General features: G+C 47.0%; 1 protein-coding gene across 9 annotated transcripts in view; it reads left to right on the top strand.

The window, feature by feature from the left end:
* The window catches only part of LOC119941810 (E1A-binding protein p400-like), a 123,047-nt gene extending 96,603 nt beyond the window's left edge, over positions 1 to 26,444 (top strand). For 8 of the 9 annotated variants that reach the window (XM_038762319.1, XM_038762321.1, XM_038762318.1 and 5 more), the window contains 11 exons: positions 79 to 288; positions 6,429 to 6,474; positions 6,578 to 6,672; positions 11,512 to 11,716; positions 13,812 to 13,918; positions 16,207 to 16,476; positions 17,436 to 17,631; positions 18,908 to 19,029; positions 20,876 to 21,037; positions 22,759 to 22,836; positions 24,125 to 26,444. In XM_038762319.1, the coding sequence (XP_038618247.1) occupies positions 79 to 288; positions 6,429 to 6,474; positions 6,578 to 6,672; positions 11,512 to 11,716; positions 13,812 to 13,918; positions 16,207 to 16,476; positions 17,436 to 17,631; positions 18,908 to 19,029; positions 20,876 to 21,037; positions 22,759 to 22,836; positions 24,125 to 24,400 (1,767 nt within the window). In that variant the 3' untranslated portion in view covers positions 24,401 to 26,444. Of the gene's footprint in view, positions 1 to 78; positions 289 to 6,428; positions 6,475 to 6,577; positions 6,673 to 11,511; positions 11,717 to 13,811; positions 13,919 to 16,206; positions 16,477 to 17,435; positions 17,632 to 18,907; positions 19,030 to 20,875; positions 21,038 to 22,758; positions 22,837 to 24,124 lie in introns of those variants that run through there. The other variant, XM_038762322.1, reaches the window with a different exon arrangement.
* Positions 26,445 to 26,752: the final 308 nt, after the last annotated feature.

The following is a 26,752-nucleotide window of genomic DNA, read 5'->3' as shown; positions in this document are numbered from 1 at the left end:
CGGTCCAACAGTGGTGATAGAGGCGATCCCTACCCTCAAGGGCCTTCTGGTCTACAGGCTGTTTCCATTTGGTTCCAGGCTTTGGCTGAACAGCAGAGAGCTCAGCAACAACAACAACAACAGCAACAACAGCAGCAGCAACAACCGCAACAGCCGCAGCAACAGGTTGCCCAGCAACAAAGTCAGCCGCCAGCCAACCAGCCGCCACCACAGGCCCAACCCCAGGTAGCCCAACAGCCGCAGGTAGTCGTGCAAGCAGCGTCCACTGTGGCCAGCACAGCAGTCTTGGTAAGAAACCTAACAAAGAGAACAACAATAATAATGGTAATAATAATTGTGGGGTTCGTTAGGTGCTCACTGTCTGCCAAGCGTTGGGGTGGAGACAAGCGACTCAGGTTGGACACAATCCTTGTCCCGTGTGGGACTCACAGTCTCAATCGCCGTTTTACAGATGAGGTCACTGAGGCCCAGAGAAGTGAAGTGACTTGCCCAGGGTCACACAGCAGACACGTGGTGGAGTCGGGATTAGAACCCATGACTGTCTGGCTCCCAGCCCGTGCGGCTTCGTAACAGAGTTGGTAGACACGTTCCCTGCCCACAGTGAGCTTATACAGTGAGGGGCATACAGGCTTTGATGAAAAATAAATACATTGCGGAGGTGTTCATAAGTACTGTGCAGCTAAGGGTGCAATAAGGATCAATCAATCAATCATATTTATTGAGCGCTTACTGTGTGCAGAGCACTGGACTAAGCGCTTGGAAAGTACAAGTTGGCAACATATAGAGACAGTCCCTACCCAACAGTGGGCTCACAGTCTAAAAGGGCGAGATGGAGAACAAAACCAAACATTTTAACAAAATAAAATAAATAAAATAGATATGTACAAGTAAAATAAATAAATAGAGTAATAAATATGTACATACAAATATACAGGTGCTGTGGGGAAGGGAAGGAGGTAAGATGGGGGAGATGGAGAGGGGGACGAGGGGGAGAGGAAGGAAGGGGCTCAGTCTGGGAAGGCCTCCTGGAGGAGGTGAGCTCTCAGTAGGGCCTTGAAGGGAGGAAGAGAGCTAGCTTGGCGGAATGCAATAAGGGTGCAATAAAGGGTACAAATCCAAGTGCAAGGGTGGTGTGGAAGAGAATGGGTTTGGGAGACAGGAGATGTGGGTTCTGGTAATAATAATTGTGGTGTAATGTTAAACACTAACTATGTGCCAAGCACTGTACTAGCTCTGGGGTAAGAGACAAGATAATTAGGTCAGTCGCTGCCTCTGTCCCCCACAGAGCTCACAGTCTAAGTCAGAGGGAGGACAGGTATTGAATCCCCATTTTACAGATGAGAAAACTGAGGCACCGAGAAGTTAAATGACTTGCCCAGAGAAACCCAGCAGGCAAGGGGCAGTGCTGGGATTAGCACCTCAGGCTCTCTCAGTTAGGCCACAATGCTCTTCCTTGCCTGCAGTGGAAAGCAGCGAGATGTTCCTCCGGTTTCCAAGGAAAGTTCTCTCCACGGTCTTCTGGATGAGGGTGACTGTGGTGGCATCGTTGGGAACTTGTGGCATTTCCTTCCTGGGGGGGTGCCTGGGTGTTCCATGAGTTGTGGGAAAGCTTGTGCAGGCAGTGGGAGACTAGGTTCCCTCTTTCATTCATTCATTCAATCGTATTTATTGAGCGCTTACTGTGTGCAGAGCACTGTACTAAGCGCTTGGGAAGTACAAGTTGGCAACATCTAGAGACGGTCCCTACCCAACAACGGGCTCACAGTCTAGAAGGGGGGAAACAGACAACAAAACAAAACAAAACATGTGGACGGGTGTCCACACATCATTAACAAAATTAATACAATAGTAAATATGTACAAGTAAAATAAATAGAGTAATAAATCTGTACAAACATATATACAGGTGCTGTGGGGAGGGGAAGGAGGTAGGGTGCTTGTCCTTGCCTCTCAGCAGGACCGAGAGAATGAAGCCAGAATGGGAAAGAGGTATGGAGCATTTTGAGGATGTTTGCTCTGTGGACGGCCTTCACTTGTAGATTTCTGTAGGATCACCATCAGCACCAGCTATTTTACCAATTTTTCCTGGACTTGATAATGGAAGCTACGTCCGCATAAATTGGGCTATGGCCACGGCTTCACGTTTGGGTTTTTTATGTTTTAAAGGCATCCTTAGAGAAGCAGCATGGCTCAGTGGAAAGAGCACGGGCTTTGGAGTCAGAGGTCATGCGTTCAAATTCCGGCTCCAACCAATTCATTCATTCATTCAATCGTATTTGTTGAGCGCTTACTGTGTGCAGAGCCCTGTACTAAGCGCTTGGGAAGTACAAGTCGGCAACATATAGAGACGGTCCCTACCCAACAGCGGGCTCACAGTCTAGAAGCCGGAGACAGACGACAAAACAAAACATATTAACAAAATAAAATAAATAGAATAAATATGTACAAGTAAAATAAATAGAGTAATAAATATGTACAAACATATATACATATATACAGGTGCTGTGGGGAGGGGAAGGAGGTAAGACATGGGATAAATATGTAATAAATATGTATACATACATACATATATGTACAGGTGCTGTGGGGAGGGGAAGGAGGTAAGGCGGGGGAATGTCTTTTTCCCCAGCCCCACGGACCCGCTCCGACCCGCTCGCCACTTACCAGCCACCCTCTTTCCATTGCTGTGAATTGTCAGCTGTATGACTTTGGGCAAGTCACTTAACTTCTCTGTGCCTCAGTTACCTCATCTGTAAAATGGGAAAGAAGACTGTGAGCCCCACGTGGGACAACTTGATCAGCTTGTAACCTCCCCAGCGCTTAGAATAGTGCTTTGCACATAGTAAGCACTTAATAAATGCCATCATTATTATTATTATTATCATCCTCAATATTATTACTATTATCATTATTATTATTAGTAGTAGTAGTAGTAGTACAGTTGTTAAGTACTTCCTATGTTCTAAGCACTAGGGTAGATACAAGGTTATCAGGTGGGACACCGTCCCTGGCCTGCATGGGGTTCACATTCTAGGTTAGAGGTAGTAAGATTTAATCCCTTTCATTCATTCAGTCATATTTATTGAGGGCTTACTGTGCATGGAGCACTGTACTAAGCACTTGGGAAGTACAAGTCGGTGACATATAGAGACGGTCCCTACCCAACAGTGGGCTCACAGTCTAGAAGGGGGAGACAGAGAACAAAACAAAACATATTAACAAAATAAAATTAATAGAATATGTACAAGTAAAATAGAGTAATAAATACATACGAACATATATACATATATACAGGTGCTGTGGGGAAGGGAAGGAGGTGAGGCGAGGGGGATGGAGGGGGGGAGGAGGGGGAGAGGAAGGAGGGGGCTCAGTCCCTGTTTTACAGACAGAGTAACTGAGGCACAGAGAAGTTAAGTGACTTGCCCAAGGTCACAGAGCAGACAAGTGTTGGAGGTAGGATTAGAACCCAGGTCCTCTGACTCCCAGGTCTGGGCTCACCCCACTAGACCACACGGCTTTGATTCTGTAAAATGGGGATGAAGACTGTGAGCCCCCCGTGGGACGATCTGATCACCTTGTAACCTCTCCAGCACTTAGAACAGTGCTTTGCACGTAGTACGTGCTTAATAAATGCCGTTATTATTATTATTATTCATTCAATTGTATTTATTGAGCGCTTACTGTGTGCAGAGCACTGGACTAAGTGCTTGGAAGAACAAGTTGGCAACATATAGCAGCCTGGCTCAGTGGAAAAAGCACGGGCTTTGGAGTCAGAGGGCATGGGTTCGAATCCCGGTTCCACCACATGTCTGCTGTGTGACCTTGGGCAAGTCACTTAACTTCTCGGAGCCTCAGTGACCTCATCTGTAAAATGGGGATGATGACTGTGAGCCCCACGTGGGACAACCTGATCTCCTTGTATCCCCCCCAGCGCTTAGAACAGTGCTTTGCACATAGTAAGCGCTTAACAAATGCCATCATTATTATTATTATATAGAGATGGTCCCTACCCAACAGCGGGCTCACAGTCTAGAAGGGGGAGACAGACAACAAAACAAAACATGTGGATGGGTGTCAAGTCATCAGAATAAATAGATATAAAGCTTGATCGTGGAAGGCCTGCTCAGGAGTCGAGTATAGTGTCATTCAGTATGAGGGATGCCTTTTCTCTGGGGTGAGGGAAGTTTTTTCAGTGCCATGGAGTCAGGGTATCATGACCATAGTTCTCTAGATGCCAAGGTACCATGATCCCTAGTTCTCTCAGTGCCAAGGTACTATGTACCCTAATTCTCACAATGCCATGATACTGGGTACCATAATTCCCTCAGTGCCATTGTACTGGGTACCATAGTAATAATAATAGTAATAATGATGGTATTTGTTAAGCGCTTACTATGTACTATGTGCAGTCTTCTGAGCCCGTCTTCTAGACTGTGAGCCCATTGTTGGGTAGGGACCGTCTCTATATGTTGCCAACTTATACTTCCCAAGCACTTAGTCCAGTGCTCTGCATACAGTAAGCGCTCAATAAATATGATTGAATGAATGAATGCAAACCGCTGTTCTAAGCACTGGGGGGATGCAAGGTCATCAGGCTGTCCCACGTGGGGCTCACAGTCTTCATCCCCATTTTACAGATGAGGTCACTGAGGCCCAGAGAAGTGAAGTGACTTGCCCAAAGTCACACAGCTGATAATTGGCGGAGCTGGGATTTGAACCCATGACCTCTGACTCCAAAGCCCGTGCTCTTTCAACTGAGCCACGCTGCTTTCATAATAATAATTATGGCATTTGTTTAGCTCTTAGTATGTGCCCAGCACTGCTCTAAGCGCTGGGGTAGATACAAGGTGATCAGATTGTCGCACGTGGGGATCACAGTCTTCATCCCCATTTTACAGATGAGGTCACTGAGGCCCAGAGAAGTGAAGTGACTTGCCCAAAGTCACACATCCGATAAGTGGCGGTGCCGGGATTAGTAGGATGGTAGCACGTACCATAATTCTCTTGGATCCTTAGTACTATGTTCCACAGGTTTCTCAGTGCCGTGTTACCATTTACCTTCAATCTCTCAGTCCCATGATAGTGGGCACTGCAGAGCAGCATATAAACCATCAAGGAGTCTAAAAATTGAATTTCTGGAAAATAACCCTTCAAAACACCCTGTGATATTAATAATAATGGTAATAATAATAATTTTGGTAATAATAATAATGGCATTTATTAAGCACTTACCATGTGCAAAGCACTGTTCTAAGTGCTGGGGAGGTTACAAGGTGATCAGGTTGTCCCATGGTGTGGGGCTCACAGTCTTAATTCCCATTTTACAGTTGAGGTAACTGAGGCCCAGAGAAGTTAAGTGACTTGCCCAAAGTCACACAGCTGACAATTGGCGGAGCCAGGATTTGAACCCATGACCTCTGACTCCAAAGCCCGTGCTCTTTCCACTGAGCCACACTGCTTCTTTAAGCGTTTACTATTTGTCAGGTACAGTACTAAGCACTGTGGTAGATAACAAGCTAATTAGATTGGACACAGTCCGTGTCCCACTTGAGGCTCACTCTCTTAATCCCCCTTCTACAGATGAGGTCCCTGAGGCACAGAAAAGTGAAGTGAGTAGCCCAAGGTCACAGAACTAAATGGAAAAGTTGGGATTAGAACCCAAGTTCTTCTGATGCCCAGGCCCAGGCTCTATCCACTAGGCCATAATGCTTCAAAGTAACATCAAAATGTTGCTATTTCAGCAGCATAGTCCTAGCTACCAGAAAGTTATCATCATCATCAATAGTATTTATTGAGCGCTTACTGTGTGCAGAGCACTGTACTAAGTGCTTGGGAAGTACAAGTCGGCAACACATAGAGACAAGTTATGACTAGTGAATGGTTGCCTTCCTGAGACACTATTGTCCTATGTCTGTTCGCTCTACCAGGTGAAAAAAGCCACTTGCCAGGGAGACGGGTGTGTAACAAGTTCCAGCTTTCAAGCTAAAAATCGAGTCAATAAAAGTTGGATTAATAGAGAATTTTTTTTTTTCAACTACCCGGAAGCATAAGGATTTGTCGGAGGATTTAGAGGTTGATGGTGATTTGAGTAGCAACTGCCCTGGAGAAATCGCTTTTCAAGAGAAATTTCACTTAGTAATCGCCTTATCTGTAAAATCTCATCATCATCATCATCAATCGTATTTATTGAGTGCTTACTGTGTGCAGAGCACTGTACTAAGTGCTTGGGAAGTACAAGTTGGCAACATAGAGACAGTCCCTACCCAACAGTGGGCTCACAGTCTAAAAGACTGTGAATTTTCTTGGCTGTTGCTCTTCAATCTCTTCTGAATCTTTGCACGGTCTTTAATTATGAAAAAAATGATAATTCAAAAGAAAAACCTTGCCTTATCACGTATGACATTGTTTGAACTGTTTTTGTGCAAACAGGCTGGAGCCATCAAAACGGCAGTCACTGGAACTAGCATACCTCCAGGTAATATTCTTTGTAATAAGGCATTATGGGGTGGCGAAGAAAAGGAGAGCAACTGCTTTTCCATCTTTTATATTGCTTGGCTTTTCCTCGTTTCCGGCTGCAGTGAGTGGAAACGTCATCGTAAACACAGTTGCCGGTGCCACCTTTCAGCCGATCAATAAACGTCTGGCTTCCCCAGTTGTACCCGGGGCCCTAACAGTAAGTATACTGTCGTGCATTGCCCACCAAAAATCTAAAAACGTGCTGATAACACCACTCAGTAAAATGCGTATTTTATTATGTCTTCCCATTTTGCTTCATAACCATAATAATAATAATAATAATAATAATTGTGGTATTTATTCAGTACTTACTGTGTTCCAGGGACTGTACAAAGCACTGTGGTGGATACTAGGAAATCGGCTTGGACACAGTCCCTGTCCCGTATGGGGTTCATGGTCTTCATCCCCATTTTACAGATGAGGCTACCGAGGCACAGAGAAGTGAAGTGCCTTGCCTGAGGCCACACAGCAACAGATGGCGGAGCTGGAATTAGAACTCGTGACCGTCTGACTCCCAGTGCACTATGTCACTCTTACTTTTCTGAGCTGAAGGGGCCAAGGAAGCCATTTATTCTCATGCTGTGTTGGCCTTTCTGATGTTTCTAACACCATCCTATTTTCTTGTGTCATGTCAAAGTCACGCCTTATCAATCAATCTGTAGTATTTACTGAGTGCTTATTCTGTGAATAGAGTGCTGTATTAAAGTGCCTGGGGGAGTACAAAAGAGTTGACACGGTTCCTGCCCTCAATCTAGTGGAGAGAATCAAACAATCAGTTGTATTTTTTGAGCACTTCCTGAGTGTAGGACACTTTACTAAACGCGTTGGAGAGTACAACCCAACAATATAACAGACACATTCCCTGCCCACAACAAGCTTACAGTTGTGGAGATTGAACCTATAGGATTTAGTGATAGATTGAATTATATGTGGGTTGAATGAGAGAGAGGAGTCAAGGATAATATTAATAATAATAGTATTAAGCACTTACTATGTGCAAAGCACTGTTCTAAGCGCTGGGGAGGTTACAAGGTGAACAGGTTGTCCCACGTGAGGCTCACAGTCTTCATCCCCATTTTACAGATGAGGTCACTGAGGCCCAGAGAAGTTAAGTGACTTGCCCAAAGTCACACAGCTGATAATTGGCAGAGCCGGGATTTGAACCCATGACCTCTGACTCCAAAGCCCGTGCTCTTTCCACTGAGCCACGCTACCTCTCATAATGATGGTATTTCTTAAGCACTTACTATGTGCGAAGCACTATTCTAAGCGCTGGGGGGATACCAGGTGATCAGGATGCCCCCCATGGGGCTCACAGTCTAAATCCCCATTTTACAGATGAGGCACAGAGAAGTTAAGTGGCTTACCCAAGGTTACAGAGTTGACAAGTGGAGGAGCCGGGACTTGAACCCATGACCTCTGACTCCCAAGCCCATGCTCTATCCACTGATAATGTCAAGGCTGTGGGCTTGTGAGACAGGAAGGATGGTGGTGCTGTCTACAGTGTTGGGAAAGTCCCGGGGAGACAGGGTTTAGGTGGGAAGATAAGGAGTTCTGTCTTGGACATGTTAAGTTCGAAGTGATGGCAGAACGTCCGAGTCGAGGTGTCTTGAAGGTAGGAGGAAATGCGAAACTGCAGACAGAGATAGCGAGATCAGAGCTGGAACACTGTACAGAAACGCTCTGGGCATGTCACTGCCCTCCTCAAAAATCTCCAGTGATTGCCTGTCAACCTACAAATCAAGCAAAAACTCCTCACTCTCGGCTTCAGGGCTCTCCCATCCCCTCGCCCCCTCCTCCCTCACCTCCCTTCTCTCCTTCTCCAGCCTAGCCCTCACCCTCCACTCCTCTGCCGCCGCTCACCTCCTAACTGGGCCTCCTTCTCTCCCATCCCGCCACCGACCCCAGGCCCATGTCCTTCCCCTGGCCTGGAATGCCCTCCCTCCACACATCTGCCAAACTAGCTCTCTCCCTCCCTTCAAAGCCCTACTGAGAGTTCACCTCCTCCAGGAGGCCTTCCTGCACTAAGCCCCCTTTTTCCTCTCCTCCTCCCCATCCCCCCCGTCCTACCACCTTCCCCTCCCCACAGCACTTGTATATATTTATACATATTTTTTTTACTTGTACATATTTACTACTCTATTTTATTAATGATGTGCATATAGCTGTAATTCTATTTACTGTGACGGTTTTGGCACCGTCCTACATGTTTTGTTTTATTGTCTGTCTCCCCTTACAAGAGTGTGAGCCCATTGTTGGGTAGGGACCGTCTCTATCTGTTGCCGACTTGTACTTCCCAAGCGCTTAGTCCAGTGCTGACTGCACACAGTCAGCACTCAATAAATACGATTGAATGGATGAATGTAGGCCTGCTTTGGGTAGGGGACTGAGTGTTGTGAGAAAGGAAAGGCATGTATGATGAGGCAGAGGGTTGGAGGGAACAGGGGACAAAACAGGACCCCAGCAGCAGCAGTCGCCACCGTCATCTTTTGATCATCAGCGAAGAGGACTGGTGTAGCACTGGTGTCCAATTTCCATCCCACTAATGGGTATTGTGAGGAAACCAGGAAAATCAAGCCCTGGTGCAGGCTGAATCGATTTGGTGTTTGGTGGTGTATTCCAACCCATTACTCTGTTATTACTGCAAGACTCTGCCACTGCTGTTTCCTTTTGTTTTTTCCCAGTACATTAATCATAGTTAATTTGTATACTACCAGAAAAGGAGGAGGTGTCAGTTTCCTTCTCGCCCCCCAATGTTGCTTTCGCACTATCCCTCCTCCCCCTTCCCTTTCCTTCCCTTCATTTGAAGCCCACATTATTCACCTCTACCACCCCCTCCAGATTCTTGTAGCAGTCATCTACCACCCCCCACCCCCCGCCCCACCTCCAACTTCTTTAACGATTTTGACCCCTTTCTCACCTTCCTTCTCCTTTTCCATGCCCACTCTGATCCTCGGAGACTTCGACACCCACATGGATATCCCTGGTGACTCCTCCGCCGCCCGCCTTGTATCTCTCCTTGATGTTGCCAACTTCCTGCTCCACCTCACCTCACCCACTCACCAACTTGATCACACCTTCGACCTCATCATCTCCTGCCGCCGCATTATCTCCACCCTCACCAACTCTGAAATCCCTCTCTCTGATCATAACCTTCTCACCTGCCTCCTCACTCACACTCCTCTCCCCTGTAATTCTATATTACTACCTCACAGAGACCTCTGCTCTCTCGAACCCATCCATCTTTCTGAGGGCCTCACACCCCACCTCGCCTCCCTTTCCTCTCTACCCAATCTTGATGATCAGATTACTGCTCTCAACTCTACCCTCTCTACTCAGCTCAACTCACTCGCTCCCCTTTCACTTCACCGCTCTCGTACCACTAACCCACAGCCCTGGATCACTGCCACAGTCCAACTCTTTCGCTCTTATGCTTGAGCTGCTGAACGCTGCTGGCAAAAGTCTAAACACCAAACCAACCTCGTTCACTTCAAGTTTATCCTTTCCTGCCTTAACTCTGCCCTCTCCTCTGCCAGACAAAACTATTTCTCCTCCCTTATTGACACCTGTGCCCATCATCCCTGTCAGCTCTTCCGTACATTTAATTCCCTTCTCAGGCCCCCTGTTCCTCCCCCTCCTCCTTCCCTCACCCCCAATGATCTGGCCTCCTACTTCATTAGTAAAATTAACTCCATCAGTTCTGAGCTCCCCAAAGTCACTCCTCCCCCTTTTCCAACCCCCCTCCTCTCAACCCTCTCTGCTACAATCCCATCCTTCCCAGCAGGATCCTCAGATTCATTCATTCAATCATTTATTGAGCGCTTCCTGTGTGCTTTCACATGCTTTCCACATGAGAAAACGTGGGCACTGGTTCTTCAGTCCAGCCAACAGTGGTATTTAGGAGAAGCAGTGTGGCTAAGTGGAAAAAGCCCGGGCTTTGGAGTCAGAGGTCATGGGTTCTAATCTCAGCTCTGCCAACTGTCAGCTGTGTGACTTTGGGCAAGTCATTTAACTTCTCTGGGCCTCAGTTCCCTCATCTGTAAAATGGGGATTAAAACTGTGAGCCCCCCATGGGACAACCTGATCACCTTGTAACCTCCCCAGCACTTATAACAGTGCTTTGCACATAGTAAGTGCTTAACAAATACCATTATTATTATTATTATTATTCAGGGATCGCTTAGCAGAGCACCGCTTACTATATTCAGAGCACTGTACTGAGCACGTTGGAGAGTATAGTACAACAGAGTTGGTAGACATTCATTCAGTCATATTTATTGAGTGCTTACTGTGTGCAGAGCACTGTACTGTTCCCTGCCTACTAGGAGCTTACAGTCAAGAGGGGAGACGGTCCTTAAAACAAATTATGGATGATTTTCTGATGGCAGTATACTTCTTTACTGGGGAAAGGGAATGGTTCACTGTTCTACTTTAAAATGGACATCAATGACAGTAGTAGTAGTAATAATAATAATAATTGTGGTTTTGTTAAGCGCCTACTATGTGCCAGGCACTGTTCTAAGCGCTGGGGTGGATACAAGCAAATTGGGTTGGACATGGTCCTGGCCCACATGAGGCTCCCAGTCTTAATCCCCATTTTACAGAAGAGGGAAACAAGTCACAGAGATGATAATAATAATAATAATAATGTTGGTATTTGTTAAGCACTTACTATGTGCAAAGCACTGTTCTAAGAGCTGGGGTAGACACCAGGTAATCAGCTTGTCCCATATGGAGCTCACAGTCTTCATCCCCATTTTACAGATGAGATAACTGAGGCACAGAGAAGTGAAGTGACTTGCCTAAGGTCACACAGCAGACAAGTGGCGGAGCCGGGATTAGAACCCAGGTCCTTCCAACTCCCAAGTCCGTGCTCTGTCCACTAGGCCATGCTGCTTCTTACTTCTTAGACTGTTAGTGATTTAAGAGTCAGCTCTGATTGACATTTGAGCCCACAGAGAGAGAAATGAACCTCTTGGCTCTTTTTCATTTACAGACTTCCGGAGGGGCCGCCCCGGCCCAGGTGGTCCACCCCCAGCAGCGAACGGTTACCACTCCCTCCGCTTCCACCGAACTGGGGCCGATAGCGTCCACCCAGGGGGTCCGAGCCGTCACCTCGGCCCCCGCCCCGGCGGTCGTGACCACCAGCCTCACCCCCGTCCAGACCCAGACGAGGTCTCTTGTGACTCAGGTGTCGCCAGGTAACGGCGGAATGTTTCTTCTTCTTACTCTTTGGAAATGTAATCAATCAGTCGATCATTGGTATTTATTGAGCACTTACGGTGTGCAGAGCACTGTTCTAAGCACTTGGAAGAACACAAGAGATGGGAAACATGCCCACCGTGGAAGGTACAACCCATCAAGCAATGGATGGTATTGAGTACTGCATCAGCCTCCTCTCCAATCTCCCATCTTCCTGTCTCTCCCCACTTCAATCCATACTTCACGCCGCTGCCCGGATCATCTTTGTTCCGAAATGCTCTGGGCATGTTACTCCCCTCCTCAAAATCTCCAGTGGCTACCAATCAACCTACGCATCAGGCAAAAACTCCTCACCCTCGGCTTCAAGGCTCTCCATCCCCTCGCCCCCTCCTACCTCACCTCCTTTCTCTCCTTCTCCAGCCCAGCCCGCACCCTCCGCTCTTCTGCCGCTAATCTCCTCACTGTGCCTTGTTCTCGCCCATCCGGCCATCGACCCCCAGCCCACGTCCTCCCCCTGACCCGGAATGCCCTCGCTCTGCACATCTGCCAAACTAGCTCTCTTCCTCCCTTCAAAGCCCCACTGAGAGCTCACCTCCTCCAGGAGGCCTTCCCACCCTCAGCCCCCCTCCTTCCTCTCCCTCTCCTCCCCCTCCCCATCCCCCCGCCTTACCTCCTTCCCCTTCCCACAGCACCTGTATATATGTATATATGTTTGTATGTATTTATTACTCTATTTATTTATTTTATTTGTACATATTTATTCTATTTATTTTATTCTGTTAGTATATTTTGTTTTGTTCTCTGTCTCCCCCTTCTTGACTGTGAGCCCACTGTTGGGTAGGGACTGTCTCTATATGTTGCCAACTTGTACTTCCCAAGCGCTTAGTACAGTGCTCTGCACCCAGTAAGTGCTCAATAAATACGATTGAATGAATGAATGAATGAATGAGCGTTTATTGCGTACAGAGCACTGTATTAAGCACTTCGGAGCATACAGTACAGCAGAGTTGGGAGACATGCCCGCAATAGGCTTCCAGTTTAAAGATATGGTCAAGTGCCTAGTTTTGATTATTTAATGGGTTACTAGGATGATCGTCTTCTTAGTACCCATTAATTGATTGCTTCCTGTGTGCAGAATAGTGTAATAGGTGCTTTGAGAGTTGTAAAGGAAGTTGGGGAATTAGCCCCTGTAACTCAAGAAGTTTTTGTCTAATGGGGGAGATGGTATAGACACAAAAATGGCAGCCCAGAAATATATGAATGGGGCTGCATAATCAATTACACCTGATCAGACATAACCACAATTGTTGAGGGGGTTACTGGCGTGTTTGGTGTGATTGGAGCCAGGTGGGGCTAAATCTGGGCTGGCTTCCTGGAGAAGGCGAGTTTTGAAATATTGAAGGAGGGAAGGGATGTGTCCTGGTTAGAAGAAGGGGGGGTTGTCCAGGTGGGAGGAATGATCCTTGGGATGCTTCAAGGGAGGGAGAGGGCTCTCAAGAAGGTTTATTCTATTCAGTTGGAGAACATGAAGCCCTAAGGGTGCATTTGACCACTTGTTAACCTCAACGTGCATTTATTAGTGGAGAAAAAAAATATCCTAGTATTGGCAACCCTCTCTGGTCTTACTAGTGTATTCATTATTTTTTCTTCCTTTCTTCCTCCCTTCCTCCATCATATTTATTGAGCACTTACTGTGTGCAGAGCACTGTACTAAGTGCTTGGAAAGTACAATTCAGCAACAGAGGCAATCCCTACCCAACAAGGGGCTCACAGTTTTGAAGCGGAGAGACAGACAATTCCTGGAGAGCAGAACACAAAATGTTGGAAAAATAACTAAGCATCCTGCCATCGAATGCTATCTCTTAGCCATTTTGCCCTCATTCTTTATTTACATCTACTTTACCAGTCAACTTATTTTTCAAATTATTCCAACTCATTCTAATATGGAATTGACTCTTCCCAAGAACACCTTTGTCAACATCTGGAATTTTTACTATGAGTAGATGTATTTTAACGTCCCCCCTCAAACCTTGATATGTGGAATATAACCGAATCTACCCTTCAGTTGTGAGCAATTCTCTCCTGTCTCTACAGCAACTTCCTCAGGGGTTCAACTTCCAGGCAAGGCAATCACTCCTGCCCATTTCCAGCTTCTCAGACAGCAGCAACAACAGCAGCAGCAGCAGCAACAGGCAACTCAGGTCAGGTCCCCCAACTCCAAGGTCAGACACAAGCCCAGTCTTTCTGCTCAAATAAAAATCCGAGGGAAGTTGTCGTGGGCCAGGCAAACCTTACTGCAGATGATTCATTCAGTCGTATTTATTGAGCGCTTACTGTGTACAGGGTTTGGGAGAGTACAGTACAACAACAAAGAGACACATTCTCTGCCCACAGTGAGCTTAAAGCAGCGGGGCCTAGTGGGAAGAGCACGGCCTGAGAGTCAGAGGACCTGGGCTCTAATCCCGGGTCTTCTACCTGTCTGCTGTGTGACCTTGGGCAACTCACTTCACTTCTCTGGGCCTCAGTAACCTCGTCTGTAAAAGGGGGACTGTGAGCCCCATGTGGGACAGGGACTGTGTTCAATCTGATTACCTTGTATCTACCCCAGAGTTTAGAACAGTGCTTGGCACAGAGTAAGTGCTTAACAAACACCACAGTATGTATATTGGTGTATTGTGTATGTATGCATATGTAAAAAAAATATAAATATATATATATATTTACCATTTTGCTATTTCTCAAGGGAAGAAAATAATGTGAAGAGTTGCATTTTCCCACTTCCCTCCTTTTTAGTCAGTGTTGGGCCCCATTGGTGAAAAACACCTTCGTTTTCCTCTTATTATTGTTGGATTTTTTATTAAAAGGATTTATGTTTATAAGAGTGCTGAAATCTTCTCATTATAGGTTCATTTGATTGTAACCAGTGTTACAAAGGCCCTTTCTGACCTTTCTGACCTCCCAGCCTCCTGTCTCTCCCCACTCCTGTCCATACTTCTCTCTGCTGCACAGATCAATTTTCTACAAAAATGTTCAGGATCTGTCAGCCCACTCCTCAAAAAACTGCAGCGGTTGCCCAAACAAAACAAACATCAAACAAAAACTCCTCACCATTGGCTTTAAAGGAGTCCACCACCTTGCCCTCTCCTACCTTACGCTGCCTGTCATGCTGCCGACCCCTAGCCCACGTCCTGCCTCTGGCCTGGAATGCCCTGCTCCTCAAAAACCGACAGACAATTACTCTCCCTCACTTCAAAGCAGTGTGGCTCAGTGGAAAGAGCGTGGGCTCGGGAGTCAGAGGTCATGGGTTCAAATCCTGGCTCCGCCAATTGTCAGCTGTGTGAGTTTGGGCAAGTCACTTGACTTCTCTGTGCCTCAGTTCCCTCATCTGTAAAATGAGGATGAAGACTGTGAGCCCCCCCACCCCCCACCCCGTGGGACAAATGGATCACTTTGTAACCTCCCCAGTGCTTAGAAAAGTGCTTTGCACATAGTAAGCACTTAATAAATGCCATCATTAATTAATTAATTATTGAAGGCACATCTCCTCCACAAAGCCTTCCCAGACTAAGTCCCTCCTTTCCTCATCTCCCACTCCCTTCTGCGTCACCCTGACTTGCTCCCTTTGCTCTTCCCCCTTCCCAGCCCAACGGCACTTATGTCTATATCTGTAATGAACTTATCTGTAGTGATGTCAGTCTCCCCTCCTCTAGATTGTAAGGTCACTGTGGGCAGGGAATGTATCCGTTATTTAGAGAAGCAGCGTGGCTCAGTGGAAAGAGCACGGGCTTTCGAGTCAGAGGTCGTGGGTTCAAATCCCGGCTCTGCCAGTTATCAGCTGTGTGACTTTGGGCTTAATAATAATAATAATGATGATGGCATTTATTAAGCGCTTACTATGTGCAAAGCACTGTTCTAAGCGCTGGGGAGATTACAAGGTGATCAGGTTGTCCCACGTGGGGCTCACAGTCTTCATCCCCAGTTTACAGATGAGGGAACTGAGGCTGAGAGAAGTGAAGTGACTTGCCCAAAGTCACACAGCTGACGAATGGAGGAGCCGGGATTAGAACCCATGACCTCTGACTCCAAAGCCCAGGCTCTTTCCACGGAGCCATGCTGCTTTTCTAAACTTCTCTGTGCCTCAGTTCCCTCATCTGTAAAATGGGGATTAAGACTGTGAGCCCCCCGTGGGACAACCTGATCACCCTGCAACCTCCCCAGCGCTTAGAACAGTGCTTTGCACGTAGTAAGCACTTAATAAATGCCATCATTATTATTATTATTACTAAGTACTCTCCCAAGTGCTTTGTACAGTGCTCTGCACACAGCAAGCGCTCAATTAATATGATTGAATGAATGACTAAAATCCAAATAGCAATTTATTGTTAAGGACAGGATTTGTTAAGATTGCGACTTAAACCTTTGTGAAGGATGTGACCGTGCTCGCAACGAAGACCGGATGATTGTTAAAAAGTACCATGTTTGTCTCCAGGAGCAGCTCATCAAACTCCAGAAACAGAAGCTGCAGCTGCCCCAGCAGCCAGCCCCGCAGCCGGCCCCCCAGCCGGGAGCCCCCCAACAACAGCAGCAGCAGCAGCCAGTGCAAGCACCACCGCAGCCACTGCAACAAGCGCTGCAGCAGCAGCAGCAGCAGCCGCCCCCACCGCCGCCGCAGGCCCCGCAGCTCACCAGCGTGGCAGCCCCAAGGCCCGGCGCCGTCCTCACCGGCCCCACCGTGGCCAACCTTCAGGTGGCCCGGCTGGTAAGTTGCCCGGGTGTCCCTTCGGAGCCCTTCCCCTCGGGACAACCCTGCCACCAGAGGACTCTCCCAAGTGCTTTGTACAGTGCTCTGCGCACAGCAAGCACTCAATTAATATGATTGAATGAATGACTAAAATCCAAATATCAATTTATTGTTAAGGACAGGATTTGGACTCGATTTATTAGATTCCTACCTCAGCTCCCTTCTCTCCTTCTCCAGCCCAGCCCGCGCCCTCCGCTCCTCCACCGCTAATCTCCTCACTGTACCTCGTTCTCGCCTGTCCCGCCATCGACCCCCGGCCCACGACATCCCCCGGGCCTGGAATGTCCCCAATCCCTCTACCCCTCCGCCAAGCTAGCTCTCTTCCTCCCTTCAAGGCCCTGCTGAGAGCTCACCTCCTCCAGGAGGCCTTCCCAGACTGAGCCCCTTCCTTCCTCTCCCCCTCCTCCCCCTCTCCATCCCCCCCATCTTACCTCTTTCCCTTCCCCACAGCACCTGTATATATGTATATATGGTTGTACATATTTATTACTCTATTTATTTATTTATTTATTTCACTTGTACATTTCTATCCTATTTATTTTATTTTGTTAGTATGTTTGGTTCTGTTCTCTGTCTCCCCCTTTTAGACTGTGAGCCCACTGTTGGGTAGGGACTGTCTCTATGTGTTGCCAATTTGTACTTCCCAAGCGCTTAGTACAGTGCTCTGCACATAGTAAGCGCTCAATAAATACGATTGATTGATTGATTGATTGATTGCGACTTAAACCTTTGTGAAGGATGTGACCGTGCTCACAAAGAAGACCGGGTGAATGTTAAAAAGTACCATGTTTATCTCCAGGAGCAGCTCATCAAACTCCAGAAACAGAAGCTGCAGCTGCCCCAGCCTCTCTACAGGACTCGGGCCAGATGCCGGGCGCCCCTGGACGAGAGAGTAACCCCTGTTTCTTGTCGTTTAGACCCGCGTTTCTACTTCCCAGCTCCAAAGCCAGGGCCAGATGCAGACCCAGACGCCCCAGACGGCCCAGGTCGCCCTGGCCAAGCCTCCCGTCGTGTCCGTCCCGGCAGCAGTGGTGTCGTCCGCAGGGGTGACGACACTCCCGGTGAACATGACGGGGATTAGCGTCGCCATAGGGCAGCCGCAGAAAGCAGCGGGTACTTGAAAAATCTCGGCCGCAACCTCACGCGCCTTGGTGTTTCCCTCCTAAAAACCCACAGCCGACTCAATCCCACAAATGGAAAGCGTTCAGAGCTGATGGTTGAGAGTTACGCTTTTGGGCAGGGAATGGGTCCATTTATTGTTCTTTCGTCCTCTCCCAAGCATTTGGTACAGTGCTTTGCTCACAGTAAGTGCTCCATGTTGATAATAATAATGATGGTATTTGTCAAGCGCTTACTTTGTGCTAAGCACTCTACTAAGCTCTGGGGGGAATCGGGTTGGACTCAGTGTGGATCCCACATGGGGCTCACAGTCTCAGTCCTCATTTTACAGATGAGGTAACTGAGGTCCAGATAAGTGAAGTGACTTGCCCAAGATCACACAGTAGACAAGTAGCAGGGCCGGGATTAGAATCCACAGCGTGGCTCAGTGGAAAGAGTCCGGGCTTGGGAGTCAGAGGGCATGGGTTCTAATCGTCAGCTGTGCGATTTGGGGCAAGTCACTTAACTTCTCTGTGCCTCAGTTCCCTCATCTGTAAAATGGGGATGAAGACTGTGAGCCCCATGTGGGACAACCTGATTACCTTGTATCCCCCCCAGCACTTAGAACAGTGCTTTGCACATAGTAAGTACTTAACAAATGCCATTATTATTATAACCTTCTAAATCACAGACCCGTCCTATATCCAGTACACCGTGCTGCTTCTCATAAATACCATTAAGCGAATGAATGAATAATGGAGAACTGACCAAAACCCCATTCCTTTTAAGCCATTTTTATTTCACAAGGAAGACTCAGTAGTTTTCTCTGGGATAAGGCTGTGAGCAGTCTCGTGGGTAGGAAACGTGTCTGCTAATTCTGGTGTATTGTACTTTCCCAAGCTCTTGGGACAGCTCTCTGTGCCTAGTAAGCGCTCAGTAAATACTGTTGATTGATAAGAGTGTGTGACTTCCAGACTGTGAGCCCATCTTCTAGACTGTGAGCCCGTTGTTGGGTAGGGATTGTCGCTATCTGTTGCCGAATTGTACTTTCCAAGTGCTTAGTCCAGTGCTCTTCACCCAGTAAGCACTCAATAAATCTGGTTGAATGAATGAATGAATAAGAGGGATTGAGTCCCGAGGGTGGAAAACAAGAATTTATGTTTACTGTCACGGTGATGAATTAGTTTAAACTTCCTTTTCTGGGCCAATTCAATAAGCATCCTTTTTACCATCACTGAAAGCATTGGCACCGTTGGCAGTTTCACCAAATATTTTTTTCTATTATTTACAGGAGGACAGACAGTAGTTGCTCAACCATTACATGTTCAGCAGCTTCTGAAACTCAAACATCACCAGCAGCAAAAAGCCATCCAGCCCCAGGTGGCACAAGGCCAAACTTCAGTGCCACAAAAGGTACAGGATTTCTCCTGCTCCTTTCACAGATTGTGCCCGTTTTTCTGGCTTACCTGGACCCCTCTGGAGTCTGTGAATTTTAATTGATTTGATTTTTAAAAGCTTGCGTTAGTTTCCTGCATCATCATAGAGGTCACCATCCTTCATCATTCTTTCATTCAGTCGTATTTATTGAGCGCTTACTGTGTGCAGAGCCCTGTATTAAGTGCTTGGGAGAGTACAATGCAACAATAAGCAGACACAGTCCCTGCCCACAATGAGCTTACAGTCCTTGGTGGGGAGACAGACATCAATACAAATAAAGTACAGATATGTACGTAACTGCTGTGGGGATGCGGGGGGGGGAGAACAAAGGAAGCAAATCAGAGTGATGCAGAAGGAAGAGGAAAGGGGGAGCTTACTCTTGGAAGGCCTCTTGGAGGAGATGTGCCTTCAATAAAGCTTTGAAAAGGGGTGGGGTAGTAATTGTCGGTCGGATTTGAGGAGGGAGAGCGTTCCAGGCCAGAGGCAGGATGTGGGCTAGGGGTCAGCGGTGAAATAGGTGAGATGGGGCCACAGTGAGAAGGTTAGCCTAAGAGGTGTGAAGTGTGCAGGCTGGATTGCAGTCTGGGAGTCAGAAGGACCTGGGTTCCAATTCTGGCCCCGCCACTTTGCTGTGTGACCTTGGGCAAGTCTCTTCATTTCTCTGGGCCTTATCTGTAAAATGGAGATTAAGACTGTGAGCCCCGTGGGGACAGGAACTGAGTCCAACCGGATGATCTTGTATTTAGAACAGTGCTTGACACATAGTTAGCACTTAACAAATACCATCATCAATATTATTATTATTATTATTGGGTCAAGTACTTTGCTAGAAACATAAATGCCCTGTACTTTTTATAATGATTATGGTACTTGTTAAGTGCTTACTATGTGCTAAGCACTGTTCTAATCACTGGGGTAGAAACAAGATAATCAGGTTGGACCCAGTCCCTATCCCTATCCCATATGGTACTCGCAGTCTAAGAAGGAGGGAGAAGGATTTAATCACCATTTTGCCGATGAGGAAACAGGCATTATCCAGTTACGTTAAGTGACTTACCCAAGGTCATACAGCAGGGAAATGGCCGAGCCGGGATTAGAACCCAGGTGCTCTAACTCCCAGGCCTGTGCTCTTTCCATTAGGCCTTGCTGCTTCCCAGCTGCTTTTACGTGTCTTAAGCCTTCCTTTAGGACCCTTCAAAAGATGTATTTGTTAGTAGAAGGGTATTTCCAATCAGAAAGAAACTCTTCTAACACCCTTGTTTATGAAAAAAATGCCCCCTTTTAACTTTTACTGCTGGTTTTCAATCAAAAGGCAAGAGCTGTTACCTCTAGTAATCTATGAACACGTAAAACAGTATTATCTATACATCTCTATCTCTTTTTATAGATGTATAAAAATACATAGTCCTTCACTTTGGCTTGCAGCCCGATGTCTAGTTGTCACCAAACTGTCAGTTTCCCAAAAGCCATACTGATTTTTCTCGATTTTCTTCAATGATAATAACAATAATAGCGATGATGGTATTTTAAGTGCTTACTCTGTGCCCGACACTCTACTAAGAGCTGAGGTAGATACAAGCAGATCGGGTTGGACACAGTCCCTGTCCCACATAGGGCTAACAGTCTCAATCCCTATTTTCCAGATGAGGGAACTGAGACCCAGAGAAGTGAAGTGACTTCCCCCAGGTCACACAAGCAGGCCGGTGGCAGTGGCAGGATTAGAACCCCGGCCCTTCCCAGGCCCAGGCTCTATCCATTCATTCATTCAATCGTATCCACTAGGCTAATCCTCTGCTCTACTAACCCCCTTTTTCTTCTATAGATAAGCGCACAGCAAGTGACCGTCCAAACCCAGCAACCGACATCACAGCAGCCAAAAGTGACCTACGCTGCCCAGCCAGCCATTAAAACACAGTTCCTGACCACTCCAATTTCCCAGGCCCCCAAACCCAGTGGAAGCCAGCAAGTCCAAGCACAGATCCAGGTAGGTCATGGGCATTATTGTTATGTTGTACTCTTAATGGATAGAGCCTGGGCCCGAGAGTCAGAAGGCCCTGGGTTCTAATCCTGGCTCTGCCACTTGTCCCCCGAGTGACCTTGGGCAAGTCACTTCTCTAGGCCTCAGTGAACTCATCTGTAAAACGAGGATGAAGACTGTGAGCTCCATGTGGGATGGGGACTGTGTCCAATCTGATTAACTTGTATCTACTCCAGTGCTGAGGACAGTGCTTGGCACATAGCACTGAACAAGTACCATAATTATTATTACTCTCCCAAGCACTTAGTAGGATTGTTGGCACACAGTAAGTACTCAAAAATACGACTGAGTGAAGGAACACAGGTCTCCATCAACTCCCACTTTGATGGGAAGGCAGAAATCACACCGAGGCCAATTGCCGGGTAGCAGATAGGGTTGGAGCAAATGATCTTCTCCACTGATTCTACCACTGAAGCAGACGGGCTCTCGCCTGCTTAACTGCCAGGTTCCCTGGGCAGATAGGGAAGACCTCCACTCTGGCAGTGATAATGATAAAGATGGTATTTGTTAAGCACTTACTATGTGTCAGGCACTGTACTGAGCGCTGGGGTAAATACAAGTAAATCGGGTTGGACCCAGTCCCTGCCCATGGGAGTCTCACAGGCTCAATCCCCATTTTGCAGATGAGGTAACTGAGGCATAGAGAAGTGAAGTGACTTGCCCAGGGTCACACAGCAGACAATTGGTGGAACCGGGATTAGAACCCATGACCTCCTGTCTCCCAGGCCCATGCTCTAGCCTCTAAAGGCCTCTTACCAATCCACCATTTTGGCTTCATGGAGACCCAAGTTCCTGTTGGAACGATGGGACAAGATGAGGTTCTGGGGTGCCCAGAGACAATTAGGCAAGCGTGGTCATTCCCCAGCTCAGAGTTCTTCACCAAAGGTGTTGAGTTCAAAACCTGTCATGGCAGGGGCTTGACATGGGTACACTGGGGCTGTGTAAGTGGCAAAATGGTGGCCAGACACCCGTTCCCAAATGGTAATCTACACCCTTGGGGACAGATATCCCCGGGCAAGGCAATTATTTCCTCTCACATGGTGGCTTAGTGGATAGATCACAGGCCTGAGAGTCAGTAGGTCATGGGTTCTAATCCTTGCCCTGCCACTTGTCTGCTGTGTGATGGTGGGCAAGTCACTTCACTTTTCAGTGTCTCAGCTAGCTCATTTGTAAAATGGAGATTAAGACTGGGAGCCCCACGTGGGACAGAGACTGTGTCCAACCTGATTTGCTTGTACCTACCCCAGTGCTTAGCACAGTGCCTGGCACATAGTAAGTGCTTAACAAATATCCCAGTTGTTATTATTATTATTGTTATTAATATTAGGAACCTCATTTAAACCATTAAGAACCACCCTCTAAATTTTTCTTTGCCCCGGTCTTCCTCTTACATAAAGGGAGATCAAGGTGCAGTGTAATTCACCTTTGAAAGATTATTAATAATCCAGACATGTTAGGATGATATAGCATCTTCTTTCAGAAATGATCATCCCCTCCCTATTGAACGCTAAGTCACTTTTAGTTGTTCACCCTGTGCCCTCCCCCATTTATAGAACAGTGCTCAGCACTTAGAACAGTACTCAGCATGTAGTAAGTGCTTAAATGCCATTATTATTAGTATTGTTATTATTAATTTAAATATTTTTCTGTTTTTATGCTCTTTGAAGGTGGCGAAGCTTCCTCAAGTTGTTCAACAGCAAACCACCATGGCCAATATACAACAAATGGTATCTGTTTCCCAGCAGGTAGGTTTCAGAAACTGGTCCCGGTGGTGGACGCTTTTTCCACATCTCCAAACACACACTCTCTCCATTCCTAAGCCCTGGCCATGCTCCAGTTGTCTCTCGTCTCGCCAAGCGCACCTCTGTCCTTCCTAGCCTCCCAGCTTCATACCTCCAGCCTCTCTGGTTGCGTTTTGGTTCCATTCTCCCACTCATGTGTCCTTCCATACTGCTTCCTCCACTGGGAATTGTCTCCCCCTTCCCATCTGGGAAGCTACTTTCTCTCCCTCATTCAAACCTCTCCTCAAAACTTCTCTGGGAAGGCATTTGGATTCGCCGTAGACCCTCTGAAGATGGTCAGTGAAAGGGATTGAACACTGCGAGACACTGTCAGGCCAGGCATCCTCTTCCATCTGTGTTTCCCCAGGGATTTCTGGTTATGTGTCTATGTGAGTGTGTGTGTTCTCTACCTTTCTGTTTCACCTTTCCCATTTAGATTGAAAATCCATCAGGCAGGGAGCATGCCTTTCTCCATGTGTTGTTCAACACTTAGCGCGTCACTGTCACTCAGTAGATGTTAAGTACTTATCTAGTCCTGTGTTTTGCCGCACCTTTATTAAAAAAGACTGAAGGCAGGATGGTTGTCATTTGAGGGCCACCTGCTCTGTTTTCTTTTTTGGGGTGGCGGCCCTTAAATTTAGTGTCACGTGATAAATCAGATCAGTTTCATCTTGAACTAAAGAAAATAAGAAGTTTTGTTGGCTCTAATGATGATAAAAATTGTGGCATTTGTTAAACACTTACTGAGTGCTAAGCACTGTTCTAAGCACAGGGGTAGACACAAAGTAATCAGGTTAGACACAGTATTTGGGGTTTACAGTCTAATGGGAAGGGCCCCATTATACTACTGAGGAAACTGAGGCATAGAGAAATCAAAGGATTTCTGCCAGTGGCCCATGGCAGAGCCGGGATTAGAACCCACGACTGCCTCTTAGTCCTTAGTCCACCTGCCTTAGTCCACACTGCCTCTCAAAAACGTGGATTTGGATCCACTTGGAATGAAACCCAAGGCAGCCAGAGTTGTGTCTTGATTCCTTAAAGATGGATTTTCATGAAACAGGAGCGCCTAAAACAATTGAAGAAACTTCTTTTCACTTTCTAGAGGTTAAAATTCCAAATAAGGGGTGCTCTCAGAGGAAAATGTCAAGCAGTGACCGTGCCCTCCTCCCAGAGAAAACGCGTGAGCTGTAAGTCCGTAAAACCATTTTTAATACGAAACCAATCGACTTGTCCCGTCCTCTCCAATCTGTAGGTTCAGACTCCACCACAGTCCGTGGCTCTTTCCCAAACCACCGCCGGCCAACAGCAAGTCCAGGTGATCCCCGCCACTACTGCCACGGCCCAGGGGGTTCAGCAGAAACTAATTCAGCAGCAAGTGGTGACCGCGGCCTCTCCGCAACTGCAGGCCTCAGGGGCAGCGAACTCTGGGCAGACCCCACCGGCCTCTGAAGCTGCCGGTCAACAGCCGCCCAAAGTGCCGATGCGGGCCCCGCCGGTCAGGTTAAAGACCCCCACCAAGCCCAGCTGAGACCCCGAGGAAGTGTAGCGAGCAGGGGCGTCCCGGCAGAGAGGGCAAAGCTGCTTCAAATAAACCCGAGAGCCCTTCTTTTTCAGTTCAGTTTTAACAGGGGATGACTGCACATTCCAACCCGGGGGGGGTTTTTTTGAGGGGGGAAGTCTCGTCTCTCCCTTGTTCAGATAAGACTCCACGTCCCTCCCCTTGCAGAAGGGCACTATTTTCAGACGTCCGCTGAAGCCCCGTTAACGAGCCAGTCGAGCGGGCTGCCCCGGTGCCTGGGAAACACCACAAGGCTCTGGGAAGTGAGACGGCGGGACCCGGCAGGGAGCCCAGGGAGTGGCACGAAATGGAGTGGGGGCATCTCCCTGGATGGCGAGGGTGGGCGGATCCGTGTAAGAAGAGCGCAAAGAACCCAGCGGGTCCAGGCTGGAGCTTTCCGCAGAGAGCCGAACCTGCCTCTTCGTCGAGGCGGAGCGTTCCCTCCAGGAAACTGCGGATGCGTCGCGTGCCAGTAAATGTGAACCTTTGTACGTACGGTATTTGTCATTTTAAAAACAGGTTAAATCGTCCTTTTTCGTAAGTCTTTGGAACTGCTGTTTCGTGTCCGGTTTTGTGTACCAAATTCTCGGAAGCTCCAGATCTGTGCTCTTGCTTGCTGCGTTCCTCAGCTCGTGATAATGGATATTTTGGGCATGTTCCTAGTGGCTAGTTGCCGACTGTAGCTGTCTGTGGAAAGCGTAGCTCCGCATTCTGTGAAAAGGGACGTTCGGTCCGTAGCTTTTAAAAGTGCTTCGTCTTTGTTCGGTCTGGTTCGGGCGTTTGTTTTAAGCGCCGGAGTTTAACTTTTGTTCTTGTGGTGTTCGAATGTTCAGTTCACAGCCGTTAGGCCTCCAGCTGCTGAAGAGAGGATCGAAAATTCAACTCGACTCATTCTTAAATGGTGTAAAGGATTAGCTGTAACTTTTGTATTCTTTTACTGAAATTGTTAATGAGCAAAGTATCTTGAGGTGGGTATTTTGAATGGCAAAAGACGGTGATCTCGTCATCCACATTAATTTGCCTTAATCGTAGGAGAAAACTAGCAAACGGTATGACTATTCTTTTCAGACTTAACTTTTCAAACTTTTTAAAACGATCTCTTTAAGGTGGTTCGCAAAGTCTCTTTTAATATTTTTCCTCACTTTGACTAGGGCATATGTGATGGTGACAGGCATTTTAAAGAGAATTTTCCATTACATTTCATAAAATGGACTTTTATAGGATTCTTTTTCCATTCGGTGAAATTGTTTTCTTACTCTCTTGAGCCGTGGTTTAATTCAAAGCAAGCCAAAGCACTTTTATTTCATCTTATATATAAGACCTTATAGTGACAAGACGTTTGATATGCCTACTTGAATTTTAAGTAGGAAATGGACTTCTAGATCATCCACAATAGAGTAGAATTGTCGGATGACAAGTGGTCCTTGATTTTTCCCTCTCCTTGGTGTTTGCCCCATGGTCCTCAAGTTTGCAGTACTTTTTCTAGTCCGTTCATTTCGCGTAACTGTTCTGAGCCACTGTTTTGTAATGACCTAAACTTTATTATTGTAGTTGTTCTTTTCAGGGCTGGTAAAGGGGAGAGTGAATAGCTGAAAGTGCCAATTTGACTGGAAAAAAAATAAGCTGTGATAAAGGCGAGGAGTTCTGGGAACCCAGCATGCTGTCGCCCATCACAAAAATCTTGCTAACCCAGATCCAGTTTTCCTTTTGAGTATTTCGTTTGCATTCTGGCATGAAGGCCAAAGCCCATTTGACTGTGTCATTGTGTAGATTTCCAGAGGCCGATATTTCTTTGTTTGTGAAAGTTGAGGAGGATGAAAATATCTATTTTTCTCATTCCTTTCTCTCACTCTCTTTCTCTCCCCCGACCCTGACCCCCAATAGCCTAGAGGAAAGCAGAGTCAACCTGTAAATATTTTATGAATAGTAGCATTTGTACTTGGTAAGTAGGACTGTATGGAATAGTGTTGTAACCTACCAAGATGGAAGGTAAAATAAAGTGTACGTTTTTATAGCTTGTGGTAGCCTTTCTGTTTTAATACTGTGTGACTGGTACAGTGTCCAGAGTTAGAAACTCAGGAGGTTTCAAACATCTCACAGTCCAGATTGGATTGTTGACTTTAAGCAAGGCCATTATAGGTCGACAGCCCTTTCGATAACTTTCGGTAGACGTTCTCCGGTCACCTTGTTTTCCCCAAGTCTTTTCAGCACTGGCCTGGGAGTCAGAAGGACCTGGGTTCTAATCCCAGCTCTGCCACTTGTCTGCTGTGTGACCTCGGGCAAGTCACTTCACTTCTCTGTGCGTCGGTTCCCTCATCTGTA

Source organism: Tachyglossus aculeatus, chromosome 21 (assembly GCF_015852505.1).
Source record: "Tachyglossus aculeatus isolate mTacAcu1 chromosome 21, mTacAcu1.pri, whole genome shotgun sequence".
Taxonomy (NCBI): Eukaryota; Metazoa; Chordata; class Mammalia; order Monotremata; family Tachyglossidae; genus Tachyglossus; species Tachyglossus aculeatus.
Note: the sequence above shows the minus strand (reverse complement) of the source record. Positions and strands in the feature narration are given on the sequence as shown.